Source organism: Delphinapterus leucas, chromosome 3, assembly GCF_059928025.1.
Source record: "Delphinapterus leucas isolate spDelLeu-1000000601 "Yukka" chromosome 3, BTC_Dleu_Yukka2, whole genome shotgun sequence".
Taxonomy (NCBI): domain Eukaryota; kingdom Metazoa; phylum Chordata; class Mammalia; order Artiodactyla; family Monodontidae; genus Delphinapterus; species Delphinapterus leucas.
The window spans coordinates 147,332,671-147,345,100 of NC_143131.1; the positions used below are offsets into that span (position 1 = coordinate 147,332,671).

Sequence of the window (12,430 nt, forward strand, 5' to 3'; positions counted from 1 at the left end):
ATATCTTATCCAAAAGCTCCAGAGCCGGGAAGTGGTGGATATCCAAACCCAGGCAGCCAGAATCCAGGGCTCTCACACTTTCCCACCACATCACCCTCCGCCTTGGAGACATAAAAATATTTTCCTGGCCTATCCTCTGAGCCCGGCACTGTGCTAGGCCCTGGGGCTTCTACGCCAGTCCCTGTGCATGTTTCCAAGGTAGGCATGAAGCAGGATAGTAGCCAATTCTACTAAATCCTTATTAGAATGACAGAAACCCTGGCTGAGGTTCTCTCACCATCTTATCTGGCGATGTCCTTGTAGCTGTCTTAATTCTGTTGAGCCACAGGGGGCAGAGGGTAGGGGTAAAGAAAAGCCTTACTGCCCTGGTTGAGAGTGAACAATCTTGATAATCTTGGGTTGTAATGATCTACCCTCACATGGCTGCCCCTCACCGGTGAGGCCCTGTGCTCCTTGGGAGCAGGGACGGGACTTCACTCCTCCCCAGATCTCTTTGATCTAGCCCTGTACCTGTGGCTCCACGTAGGTACCAAATAAATGGTGAATAAATTAATGAGCAAATGGATGAATGTGTGGGTAAATGACTTAATGAATGTGATAGGGAAGTAATGAATGAGCAGAGAAGGAGCCAGTGAGCAAGTGAATGAATGACTGCATGAATGAATGAATTCATCAGGGGGCTTTGGTCTGATGAACACTGTGAGGGCTGCTCTGAGAAGCCCTCTATGACCATCTATGTGCACTCGGTCATAATGGCGTCTGCCCCTGCCATGCCCATGAGAAGTGACTTCCTTTCTCCCCCCCCCCAGATTCATTGAGATATAACTGACCTATAATATTCTGTAAGTTTAAGGTGTGCAACGTGTTGATTTGATACACTTACATACCGCCTCATGATTACCACAGCATTAGTTATCACTTCCAGCACCTCACATAATTACCATTTCTTTTGTGTGTGTGTGTGTGGTGAGGACATTTAAGATCTTCCTTTCTTATGACTGTTCCCCCCACGTCCTTACTCTTGGAGCCTATAATGGGTGGTCTTTCAGTTGCTATTGCCTCAACAAATTTCACCCCACTTACTGCTGCTACCCTGGCTTCTGCAGACAGCCCAGGTGTAGCCATCCTCCCTGAGTCTGAAGGCCAGAGGGCTCCAACACTGACCTCAGGGGATCTGGAATTAAACCTTAAACAGCACCCAGCAAGTCTAGAGATCAAGCCAGATGCCATTGTTGATCATGAGTATGAGTAAATGCTGGTATTTCATAATTTCATCACCATATGTTAGGGAACACCCGTAAACTGGGAGAGAACAGGGGACCTGCCTGAGTCGGGCAAGTCTTTCTTTTTTTTTTGGCTCCACCGCGGGCATGCGGGAACTTAGTTCCCCCACCGGGGATCATCGAACTCGTGCCCCCTGCAGTGGAAGCACGGTGTCTTAACCACTGGACCGCCAGAGAAGTCCCATCTCTGCTATCTCTCTTTCTGGCGTCTGGTACAAAGTAGGCGCTCAACACATATGAATTGAATGAGTCAATCCATTCAATGAATCCATTCAACCAATCACTGAGAGTCTCCCGCACAGCGGAGCCGGGATTGGAGGCCTCTCATTCCCAGAGGCCGCGCAGAGGGACTCTCAGTCTGACGAGAGGGGTGGTGCCGGCGACACTGGGTTGCCTACCCCAGACGGGAGGCGGAGCTCGGGCACCACCAGGCGGGGCGAGGCGGGGACAAGGTGGGCAGGGCGGGGTGGGCGGGGCCGGAACGAGTGGGGCGGGGCAATAGCTACAAACCCGCAGGCGCGCTGGTCTGCAGAATCCCGGCTGCCCTAGCCGGCTTTTAAAGAAGACTCTCAACGGAGTTAAAAGGGGAGAGAGAGCACAGCTTCAGTTAGCATGGCGCATTGCACGTGTTTACATCAAACACGGAAAGCTTACAGTTTGCGTCATTGGGAGTTAATGGCAATAGTCTGACTCTGGTGAGGCCTGTCCTTAGGGCTGTCCTGGAGCAAGGCCTCCGCTCTCTTTAGGAATAATAGGTGGCTGTAATTGAGCGCTATGCGCCAGACACTGTTCTAAACACAAGAAACGGATTAACTCATTTAGTCCTCGTAACAACTCTATGAGTCATCTACTTAAGATCATCCGCATTTCACAGATAAGGAGCCAAGGTCCAGCAACGTGAAGAGGCACTTGGGTTCAGGTCTCACTGCAACTCCAGCTCTTCTAAAAAGGGCTAGAAGACTGGGGTGAAATTTGTTTGTTTTGCGGTACGCGGGCCTCTCACTGTTGTGGCCTCTCCCGTTGCGGAGCACAGGCTCCGGACGCGCAGGCTCAGCGGCCATGGCTCACGGGCCCAGCCGCTCTGCGTCATGTGGGATCTTCCTGGACCGGGGTACGAACCCGTGTCCCCTACATCGGCAGGCGGACTCTCAACCACTGCGCCACCAGGGAAGCCCTGGGGTGAAGTTTTGCAAAGTCAAGTGGTTGGTTTGTAATGACGCTCAAACTTGCGTGCGCCTCAAAATCTTTGGTGAGGGGAAGTGCTTGCTCTAAATTCAGAGACCCAGATCCCGACCTAACGCTGTCTGATTTTTCAGGGCTGTGGTGGAACACAAAAATCTGCATTTTGAACAGGCTCCTCGGTGATTTTGAAGAAGCAAGTTAGCCGATTGCATTTACAGCAATGTTAAATCATGATGTTAAATCACCCCTACCATACGCCTAGACGACCTCTGCGGAGGGTAACAGGGGCAAAGAGTTCGGGGTAGGAGAGAGACTACTGATAATGTACCTATTAAAAGAACATCAACAAGCCTTTATTGCAGGCCCTACAAAAGTGCCCCTTCTCCCCAGCGGCACGAAGTCACCGGGTTCCAGGCATGACTCCCGGAGCCGCCTAGCGCTCCCGTGGCCCCCGAAAACGAGGCACTGCGATCCCACCCCATGCCGGAGGGGGCGCTATTCAGTTTCGTTCCGATAGGAATGGAGCATTGCTTTCTTTCTGCGCTTGCGCGGCAAGGAAGCCTCACTTCCGGCCTTGCGCGCCCAGGGTCTGAAACCTGCGGTCGCCAGGTAGGTGAGTGCAGGGGCCGCCTGCCTCCCTGGAGGTGTCTCTGCGTGACCCCCAACCGTGCAGTCCGAGCCCTCCTCCCTCAGTTAGCCTCAAGGTCCCAGTGCCACCTTCGGCCCAGCTCCGTTTAGTCAAGCATGTGCTCCCCACGCACGCTTTGCTTTGTGTAACACCGAGACCCCTCACATCCTTCGTTTTCCTTCAGTCGCCTTCTTCCGAGGCCACCTCCCTAGAGCCCTTGCGCAGGGATGGGAGAAGTGTCCCGGATGCAGAGAATGCCCCGGTACCCCATTGAGCGTCCCTTCGCTCTCTCCCTTGCCTTTCTTTGCAGACCGTCACCATGAAGTTCAACCCCTTCGTGACCTCGGACCGCAGCAAAAACCGCAAACGTCACTTCAATGCCCCCTCCCACGTGCGCAGGAAGATCATGTCGTCTCCACTCTCCAAGGAGCTGCGGCAGAAATACAACGTTCGCTCCATGCCCATCCGCAAGGACGACGAGGTCCAGGTATGTGTCCTCCGGGCTCTAGTTACCCAGCTGCGTGGCGCTCGGGCGCCGCCTTTGCCTGAGAACGTCGAGTGTGCTTGGACGTGGAGGACTGGCAGGTAAAGTGACCCTGCAGATGTGTTAGACCGGAGATGGGGCCCAGAGTCACCAGAGAGCGCCCGTCCAGCCTAATTTAGAGCATTCCAACTCAATTCTTTAATAATAATAATTTGAGAAATATACTGTCCCAACCAAGCAAAACTCTTGTTTTCTTATTTTGTCTGCGGAGGCTGCTAGTTTGCCAGGCGTTACCCAGGGTGGCTGTTTGAACCAGACTTTGCAGGGGAATGTTTTGCAATGAGAGTAAGGTCTTGTTATCATTGAGTTTAGTGGAAGCTGGGCACTTGATGGTGCTGGACTTGGCAGGGAGAATGGAGAAGCAGCAGCAAGTCAGAGGCCTGAAATTGTGAGAGTCCGGCCCATGTGAGGAAGTATAAGCCCTCTGTTCTCTGTGACTGGAGCATAGAATTAAGATGTGTGGTAGAGAGGGGAAGTGAGGGTGAGCACAACAGACAGGGGCTATGCTCATTCCTTGAGGGAATATTTATTGAGCACTTACCAGGCAGCGTTCCCTAGAACACTAACAGTGCACAAGATCTACAGGCCCCTCTTAAAACCTCAGCACTATTGACTTCTTGGGCTGGATAATTCTTCGTTGTGCTGAGCTCTCCTGTGCACTGTAGGATGTTTAGCAGCATCCCTGGTCTCTCCCCACTAGATGCCAGTAGCACCTCCTCATAGTTATGACAAGCAGAAATATTTCCAGGTATTGCCCAGTGTCTCTGGGGAGCAAAATGCACCCCTGCCACCCTCCCCCAGTTGAGAACCATTGTTTTAGAGAATGAAGTAAGGGATTTGGTGGATCACCTAAGGCACTGGGACTCTGAAGCTTTGAGGAGGAAAAGACTGGAAGCAGGGGATAAGTTAGGCTGAGATTGTGACAGGAATAGCATAGAAAAAAATAATTCAGAAGTATGGTTCAACCTCTTCTCTCCTGGATCCTTCCCATCAGGCGTGTTCTAGAATGGGGGGGATTGCAAATGCCTCTAGGGTCTAGTTAGGCAAATTAAAGGAAGTGGGCTCTTTTAAGGGAGATAGTCATATACCCTCAGCCCATTGCTGCGCTACGGAAATGAAGACTCTTCAGTTACGTTCAGTTGTTGTCAGATTCTTCAGTTTTGCAAGAGACCTGGAAAATCTGGATTCTTTACTTTATAGAAACAGCTTTTGGCTGAGATCACCAATAACCTCTTATTTACTTATTTATGTATTTATGTATGTATGTATTTACTCATGGCTGCATTGGGTCTTTGTTGCTGCGTGGGGCTTTCTCTTTCTTGCGGTGCGTGGGCTTCTCTTGTTGTGGGGCACGGGCTCTAGGCGCGTGGGCTTCAGTAGTTGTGGCACATGGGCTCACTAGTTGCGGCTCGCGGGGTGTAGAGTGCAGGCTCAGTAGTTGTGGAGCATGGGCTTAGTTCCACAGCATGTGGGATCTTTCCGGACCAGGGCTTGAACCCGTGTCCCCTGAATTGGCAGGCAGATTCTTAACCACTGTGCCACCAGGGAAGTCCCCACCAACCTCTTTATGACTAAATTCAGTGGTCACATCTTGGTCTCACTGTCGTTGACTTTTGTTTTTGTTTTTTTTCTGGCTGCGTTGAGTCTTTGTTGCTGTGCGTGGGCTTTCTCTAGTTGCGGCGAGCGGGGGCTACTCTTCATTGTGGTGCACGGGCTTCTCATTGCCGTGGCTTCTCTTGTTGCGGAGCACAGGCTCTCGGTGCGTGGGCTTCAGTAGTTGTAGCACGCGAGCTCAGTAGTTGTGGCTCACGGGCCCTAGAGTGCAGGCTCAGCAGTTGTGGCGCACGGCCTTAGTTGCTCTGCGGCATGTGGGATCTTCCCGGACCAGGGCTCGAACCCGTGTCCCCTGCATTGGCAGGCGGATTCTTAACCACCAGGGAAGCCCTGTCCTTGACTTTTTCAGCAGCATTTGGCATAGGTTGCACCACCTTACTTCTTGAAATAGCTTCTCTTTTTAGCTTCTGTGACACTTCAGGCTCACAATTTACTTGCAGCTTCCCACACTCCTTTGCTGGCTATTTCTCCTCTGCCTGGTCCCTAAATGCTGGAGTTTGTCACAGGGCCTGCACCTGGTCTTCCATTGGCTGGCCTACATGGTCTACCTAGGTGGTAATATTTATTCCTAAAGTTTTAAATGTCTGCTCTGTGCTAACACCTTCCTCTTTTACATCCCAGTCCAAACTACTTTTCTGACCACAGAGCTGTAGATCTAACTGCCTGCTGAACATCTGTATTTGGATATCTCACAGACATCTCAAGCTTCTTATGCATGAGATCCTGATATTCCCACTGCCTCTAAAATCTGATTCTCGTCCCATCTTTCACACCTCAGTAAGTGACACTTCTATCTCCCCACTTAGGTATATCATAAACCTTTAAATTATTATTAACTTTCCCTAACCCCTCTCTTCTAATCTATCACTAAGTCTTGTTGATTTTACCTCCAAAATACCTCTTGAATCTGACCACTTCTTTATATTTCCATTTTATTCCAAAGCATCTGTCGCTTCCACTGTTACTGTAGTCCACTCTCCACAGAGTGGCATTGTTTGCAAATCAGATCCTGCTTAAAACCTATCAGTGGTGCTTGATGTGCTGACTGTAAAATCTAAATCTCTGCCAAGGCCCTGCGTGAGCCAGTCCAGGTCTAATTCTCTGACCTCATCGCATCTTATTATCCCCCACATGCTCTGTACTTCAAACACATTGGTCTTTTCAGGTCCTTAAATGCACCTAAATCTTTTCTCCCTCTGCGTCTTTGTCCAGAATGCTCCCTCTGCCTGGAGTGCTCTTCTCCCCTTTACCTGGCTAACTCCTCCTTTTGCAGGTCTTATATTAATGTCAGTTCCTCAGAAAAGCCTTCCCAGATACTTTACTCAGTATTTCAGTATAGCATCCTTTATTCTTTTTTCATAGCAATGAACACAATTTGAGATCTTTTTTTTTAAAAAAACTGAGGCATAATTTACATACAGTGAAATGCACAGGTGAGTTTTGGCAGATGTAAAACGATGTAGCGTCACCCTAATATGATGTAGACCATTTTTTATCATCTCAGTATCTTCCCATGTGCCCTGTCCCAGTTAGGATTATATATTTGCATGTTTACCTCTCAGCTGCCTACTACCCATCAGACTAAGCTCCGTGAGGCCAGAGAACTCTTCTTTTTTGTTACCTGACCTCAGTGCAGAGCCTGGCACACAACAGGGGCACAATCAATATTTATTGAATGGATGAAAACTGTTGACGGGTTGGAATTGGAAGATGAGATAAAGAAAAGGAGGGCAGGAGCTTCCCAGGTGGTACAGTGGTTAAGAATCCACCTGCCAACACAGGGGACATGGGTTCGAGCCCTGGTCCGGGAAGATCCCACATGCCACGGAGCAACTAAGCCCATGTACCACAACTACTGAGCCTGTGCTCTAGAGCCCGCGAGCCACAACTACTGAGCCCACATGTCACAACTACTGAAGCCCATGCGCCTAGAGCCCGTGCTCCGAAACAAGAGAGGCCACTACAATAGGAAGCCCGTGTACCGCAACGAAGAGTAGCTCCCGCTCGCCGCAACTAGAGAAAGATGGTGCGCAGCAACGAAGACCCAACACAGCCAAAGATAAATAAATTAAATAAATAATTTTTTTTTAAATGTGTAAAAAAAAAAAAAGGGAGAAGGAGGGCAGGGGAGAAGGAGCTGCCGTTTTTTTAATGCCTGTGGGGTTATGAATGGTTTCTTTTTTAGATATGAAGAAAATGAAACTCAGGTAAAGTAATAAAGAATAATATAGAAAATGAGTGTCTGAGCCAGGAATCCAGGTCTCTTAACTCCAAAGGCCATACTGGGTAAGCACTTCTCTGACCAGGAGAATAAAATCGTCCCAGCTAGGTTTGTTAAAACTGCCTTTTCTCTCTTGGGATCTTCTAAGTCTCACCTACCTCTTTCTCTGAGCAGTTGACTATGCCTCCTGTTTTACAGAGGAAATTCGAACTATTGTCCAGGATCTTGCACAACTCCCGGCTCCGCACCCTCTGGCTTACCTGCAGTTGCACCCCTCCCATCTTCATTCTCTCCTGTTACAGTGAAAGAGAAATCCCTGTTTCTGTGTAAGCTATCCTGCTGCCACTGCATGTGACATCCACCACTCTCTTACTGCCCTCTTGAGATCCTTCTATCCATTATCCCCCTTCTCTGCAGTTTCCTTTACCTCTTCCTCCATACTTGTTCCTTCTCATCAGCATTTAAACATATTCATGTTTCCCCCTCTCTAAAAATAGAAAATTATCCCTTAACTTCCCATCCACGCTGAACATGTGTCCTCTCTCTCATCCTCTTCAGATCCAAGCTCCTTGGGTCAGTCTTTTTTCACCTTCGTCTTCTCACCTCCGGTGAACTCGTTGCCTTATCGTAACGGCTTCCATCCCACTGCTCCACCGAAAGCACTGTAGCCATGACCACCAGTGACCAGCTTGTTGTCATCTGTTACTTTATCCTTCCAGTAGTTGACCATCCTAGGGCATTTGACCTTCTTGTCTTGGCTACTCTAACACCACACTTCCTGGTTTGCCATTCTTCCTGGCCACTTCAGTCTCTTTCGTAAGCTCTTCCAAAATGTTGGCTTTTCTTAGATTTCTACATTCCTGTACCACCAGCTCCCTAAGTAAAATCAAGCTTTGAGTTGCCATCTCTTTGGATGACTCGCAGGTCTTTGTCACCAGCCCAGTTGGCCTTCCCGCTGTGTATGGAATTTTCATGTTCCATGCCTCCGGGAAAGGCACATCCATCCATCCAGTTGCCCAGCCAGACTCTGGATGTCATCCTCGCCTCTTCTCCCTCACCTTTCCACAGTCGACTGAGTCTTATCCTGTCTCCCTCCTCTCTGGGTCTAGCGTTTGTCCACTGCTCTTTATCACGGGTGTCCCTTTGACTCCTTTTATTAACACCTTTCTTCAATCAGGATGATACTTAATAGGGGCTTTTTCACCTACTTTCTCCACGTGAGGGTCTCTGGTCACGTAGACTGTGGTGGATCTTCAGTGAGGCATGCATGGCTGTTGTCTTTTCAACCTGAAAATCACCTTGGTGAGTAAGCTGAACAATATAGGTAGACATTTTAGGAGTATTGAGATTTGCCAATTCTTTACATGTGGTATTTCCTCTGTGCTTATATGGCTACTGTTTAATAGGCTCCTGCCTTTAGGGAAACCATAATCTAGTTAGTTTTTGAATAGAATTGGAGCATGAGCTGATTTTTAGTTGCAAAAATAGCCCACAAGATTTTAATTTAACGTTTTTTTTTCTGACTATAAAATATTTGTATTAATTGTAGAAATCTTGAAATTTAGAAGAACATAAGTTAAAAAATAGTCATCAGTAATTCTCTTTCCTTCCTAATGGCAACCATTATTGACATTTGGATATATCTTCATCTCATGTTACATGCCATATACATATATGAAGCATATACACATAAGATTCAGACTATATATATATAGCCTTGTATTCTTTTTTCTCTAAAGGTCATGTCTTGAGCATTTTCCTTGGTCATAAATTGTTTTTTGAAAACATGGGTTTTAGATGGTTGCCTGAGAATCTCAATATAATTTTTTTTTTAATTGAAGTATAGTTGATTTACAATGTTGTGTTAGTTTCTGGTGTACAGCAAAGTGATTCAGTTACTAAGTATAATTTCTTTAACCATTCTCTGTTTAGATCTTGAGAGTGATTATATATTCTTTTTATTTTACTTTTTGTAAAAAATTGAGCTATAATTGATGTATAACCCGTATTAGTTTTATTTATTTATTTTTAATATTTATTTTTGGCTGTGCTGGATCTTCATAGCTGTGCGTGGGCTTTCTCTAGTTGCGGCGAGCGGGGGCTACTCTTCGTTGCAGTGCACGGGCTTCTCATTGTGGTGGCTTCTCTTGTTGTGGATCATGGGCTCTAGACGCATGGGCTTCAGTAGTTGTGGCACACGGGCCCTAGAGCGCAGGGAGTTCAGTAGTTGTGGCATGTGGGCTTAGTAGTTATGGTGCACAGGCTTAGTTGCTCCACGGCATGTGGGATCTTCCCGGACCAGGGATCGAACCCATGTCCCCTGCACTGGCAGGTGGATCCTTAACCACTGGACCACCAGGGAAGTCCCTAATGTGTATTAGTTTTAGATGTACAGCGATTATATTTTTTTACTCTCAGGACTAGTCATGTGATGACCATCTTAGTTCAAGGAATGTTTTGTTCAGGTAAGAGAAGAAAAAAATACAGGCAAAGAATTTCCACCTGACTTAGAATAATACAAAGCAGATTTATACCAAAAAAAAAACCCCAGCTGATTTTGATTTAATCAAAATTTGACTGAATACAAAAAGTTCTATTTTTAGCCTGTGTGTTGCTGATAATTAGTTTCCTCACTATGATGTTCAAGCATTAGAAATGGGGAGAATTCTCTTTTGTATTTTCTCTCAGGTGGTTCGAGGACACTACAAAGGTCAGCAAATTGGCAAGGTAGTCCAGGTGTACAGAAAGAAATATGTCATCTACATCGAGCGGGTGCAGCGTGAGAAGGCTAATGGCACAACTGTCCACGTGGGCATTCACCCAAGCAAGGTATGGCCTGGGACTGCGCAGTGGTAGTGGGCGTGTAGCATAGCATTCCTACTAGAGTTGTTGGCTGTTGGTACTTTCTGCACAGGCGGCCATGGTAAGGACTTCCCTGGGAGGAAGGCTTGGTTGGTTCACTGGCTTAGTGATATCACGAGGGATCCAGTTCCTTTCCCTGTCTGTTTTGTCATCCTTGGTGAAGGCCCCGTCTGCAATCTGGTAACAAGAGTGTTCCAGGCATCACTTTCCCACTAGAGAGTGTCCAGAGGGAGAAGAGAGAACACCTCTTCCTTCGGCCCTCACACCCACCTGGTGGAATATGCTGTTCCTCCTTTAACCTCCCATTTTATACGTTGTATTGTAGGGTCTCTCCTCCAGAGTTTCAGATCCTTAAGGGCAGAATGGTTGGGTCTCACTCATCTTTATGATCTCTGTATTGCCCAGCAGCTGGTGGGAATGCAGGTATTTTTAAAACAATGCATTTTGCCAGCCAAGGGCAAATTATACTGCCGACATGGATAGACAAACCATCCATGTGGGTAGTATAATGTTTCACAAGCTAAATGACACTTCGTACCACTAAATTATCTAAATGGTCTTCTAGAGCCTCAAGCGTTAGGAGCTGGGCATTGGGTAGCAGAAGAAGGAACCCAAGCTACTGTTGTCGAGGGAAGATCTGCTGTATAAGATTAATTGTGGTTATAAGTCCTTTCTCCTTAAAAAAAAAAAAATTTCAATATCTGTTTGTTCTCTCATGCTAACAGGTGGTTATCCCCAGGCTAAAACTGGACAAAGATCGGAAAAAAATTCTTGAACGCAAAGCCAAATCTCGACAAGTTGGAAAAGAGAAAGGCAAATATAAGGAAGAACTTATTGAGAAAATGCAGGAATGAATATAACCTTTTGTGCAACCACGGTTTACCTGTAGATTCTTTTGCCTGGTGTGTATTCCTTTGAAACTTTTCCAGGTGTCTCTGGAACGTTTCATTTCCTTCCTATTTCGTTATTGATATGTGGCTCTGTATATCTACTTTTGCTGTTTCGATTAATAATTTTATGAATAAAAATTGGACACGTTTTCTTGTTCCAAAACATATTTATTGCCTTTTAGATAAAATCCATCTTACTTTCAATTCCCCACTGCCAGTCTTTCACATGCTTAATCTACAGGGCAGCAAAATATAGCAGCAGTGAGGTTAAGACAGCCCTGCTCCTGCCTGGACCCTCACGCCGATGGGGCAGACAGGACAGGGCTCTGGTCCCTGAGGCAGAGGTTGTCCCACTCGGTGTAGGTCCGGTGTGAACTGGCACGCACAGAGGGCAGTGCTGCTCAGCACTCACACTCAGGCCTGCCAGTCTGCTCTCTGGCCAGCTTCCTCTCCCTCACACCCCAACCAAACCCAAGGGCATGCAGCTCACTGACCCAGCTGCCCTGCCGAAGTCTTGACCTTGCTAGTGCTATTTCCATGTGACCGAAATGCCCTCCTCTTTCCCGAGGTTAACTCAGAAAACTGACAGTCTACAGGCAAGACTTGGTTTACAAATAGATTTTGCTTGTCCTTCTATTGTTTTCATAATTTAAAATTAATTTCCAACATTTAAAACTTATGAGATCACAGAGAAATCCAGATCTTGTGCTTCATCTAGCTGCATGAGGCCCTGATCCTGCACAGCATCGGTTGTGTGGAGCCAGGGTACCCTGTTGTCTACCCCCAGTGGCATCTGAGTTTTAGACTCCAGGTCTAACTTCTAGTCATTCTTTAAGATTAGCTTCAGAGCCACATCTAAAATCCTCCCTTGCCCCTGGGATAAATAATCTATTGATTAATGCATTAAACAGCCTTTTATGGCTCGCTAGTAACACAGGATTTATCTGACACTCTGGTGTTTCTTAATAAATGTTGATTGAATCAGTTATTTCCCATTTTGACTGGTGAAGAAAATGAGTTGAGGTTAATTGTCCAAATCCCAGAGAGCCTAAGAGATAGAGCTGGGATTTGAACCCAGGCCTCGGTGCATCAGAGGACATTCACCTCCCACAGCCATCTGCCTCTGGTGTTCCTCCTGCTCTTAAGTCAGCGCTTCACTGGAGTCTGACAAGAGCCTACACACTTATATGGAACAGAGAAGAATTT

General features: G+C 47.1%; 1 protein-coding gene across 2 annotated transcripts; it reads left to right on the plus strand.

Annotated features, from left to right (window-relative positions):
- Positions 1 to 2,996: 2,996 nt before the first annotated feature.
- RPL26L1 (ribosomal protein L26 like 1) lies at positions 2,997 to 11,373 on the plus strand. Of its 2 annotated transcripts, none has more exons than XM_022595099.3 (4): positions 2,997 to 3,074; positions 3,404 to 3,580; positions 10,161 to 10,301; positions 11,060 to 11,373. In XM_022595099.3, the coding sequence occupies exons 2-4, from the start codon at positions 3,413 to 3,415 to the stop codon at positions 11,186 to 11,188; spliced, it is 438 nt and encodes a 145-aa protein (XP_022450807.1). In that variant the 5' UTR covers positions 2,997 to 3,074; positions 3,404 to 3,412; the 3' UTR covers positions 11,189 to 11,373. The 2 variants fall into 2 exon arrangements, with proteins under 2 accessions (XP_022450807.1, XP_089765792.1); XM_089909666.1 differs by having other exon boundaries at positions 3,018 to 3,078.
- Positions 11,374 to 12,430: the final 1,057 nt, after the last annotated feature.

Bases quoted from the DNA above. Each gene is read 5' to 3' on its own strand.
- RPL26L1 (XM_022595099.3), top strand. From the start codon at position 3,413: ATGAAGTTCAACCCCTTCGTGACCTCGGACCGCAGCAAAAACCGCAAA. The intron at 3,581-10,160 runs GTATGTGTCCTC...ATTTTCTCTCAG, and splicing joins GCAAGGACGACGAGGTCCAG to GTGGTTCGAGGACACTACAA. The intron at 10,302-11,059 runs GTATGGCCTGGG...TCATGCTAACAG, and splicing joins TGGGCATTCACCCAAGCAAG to GTGGTTATCCCCAGGCTAAA.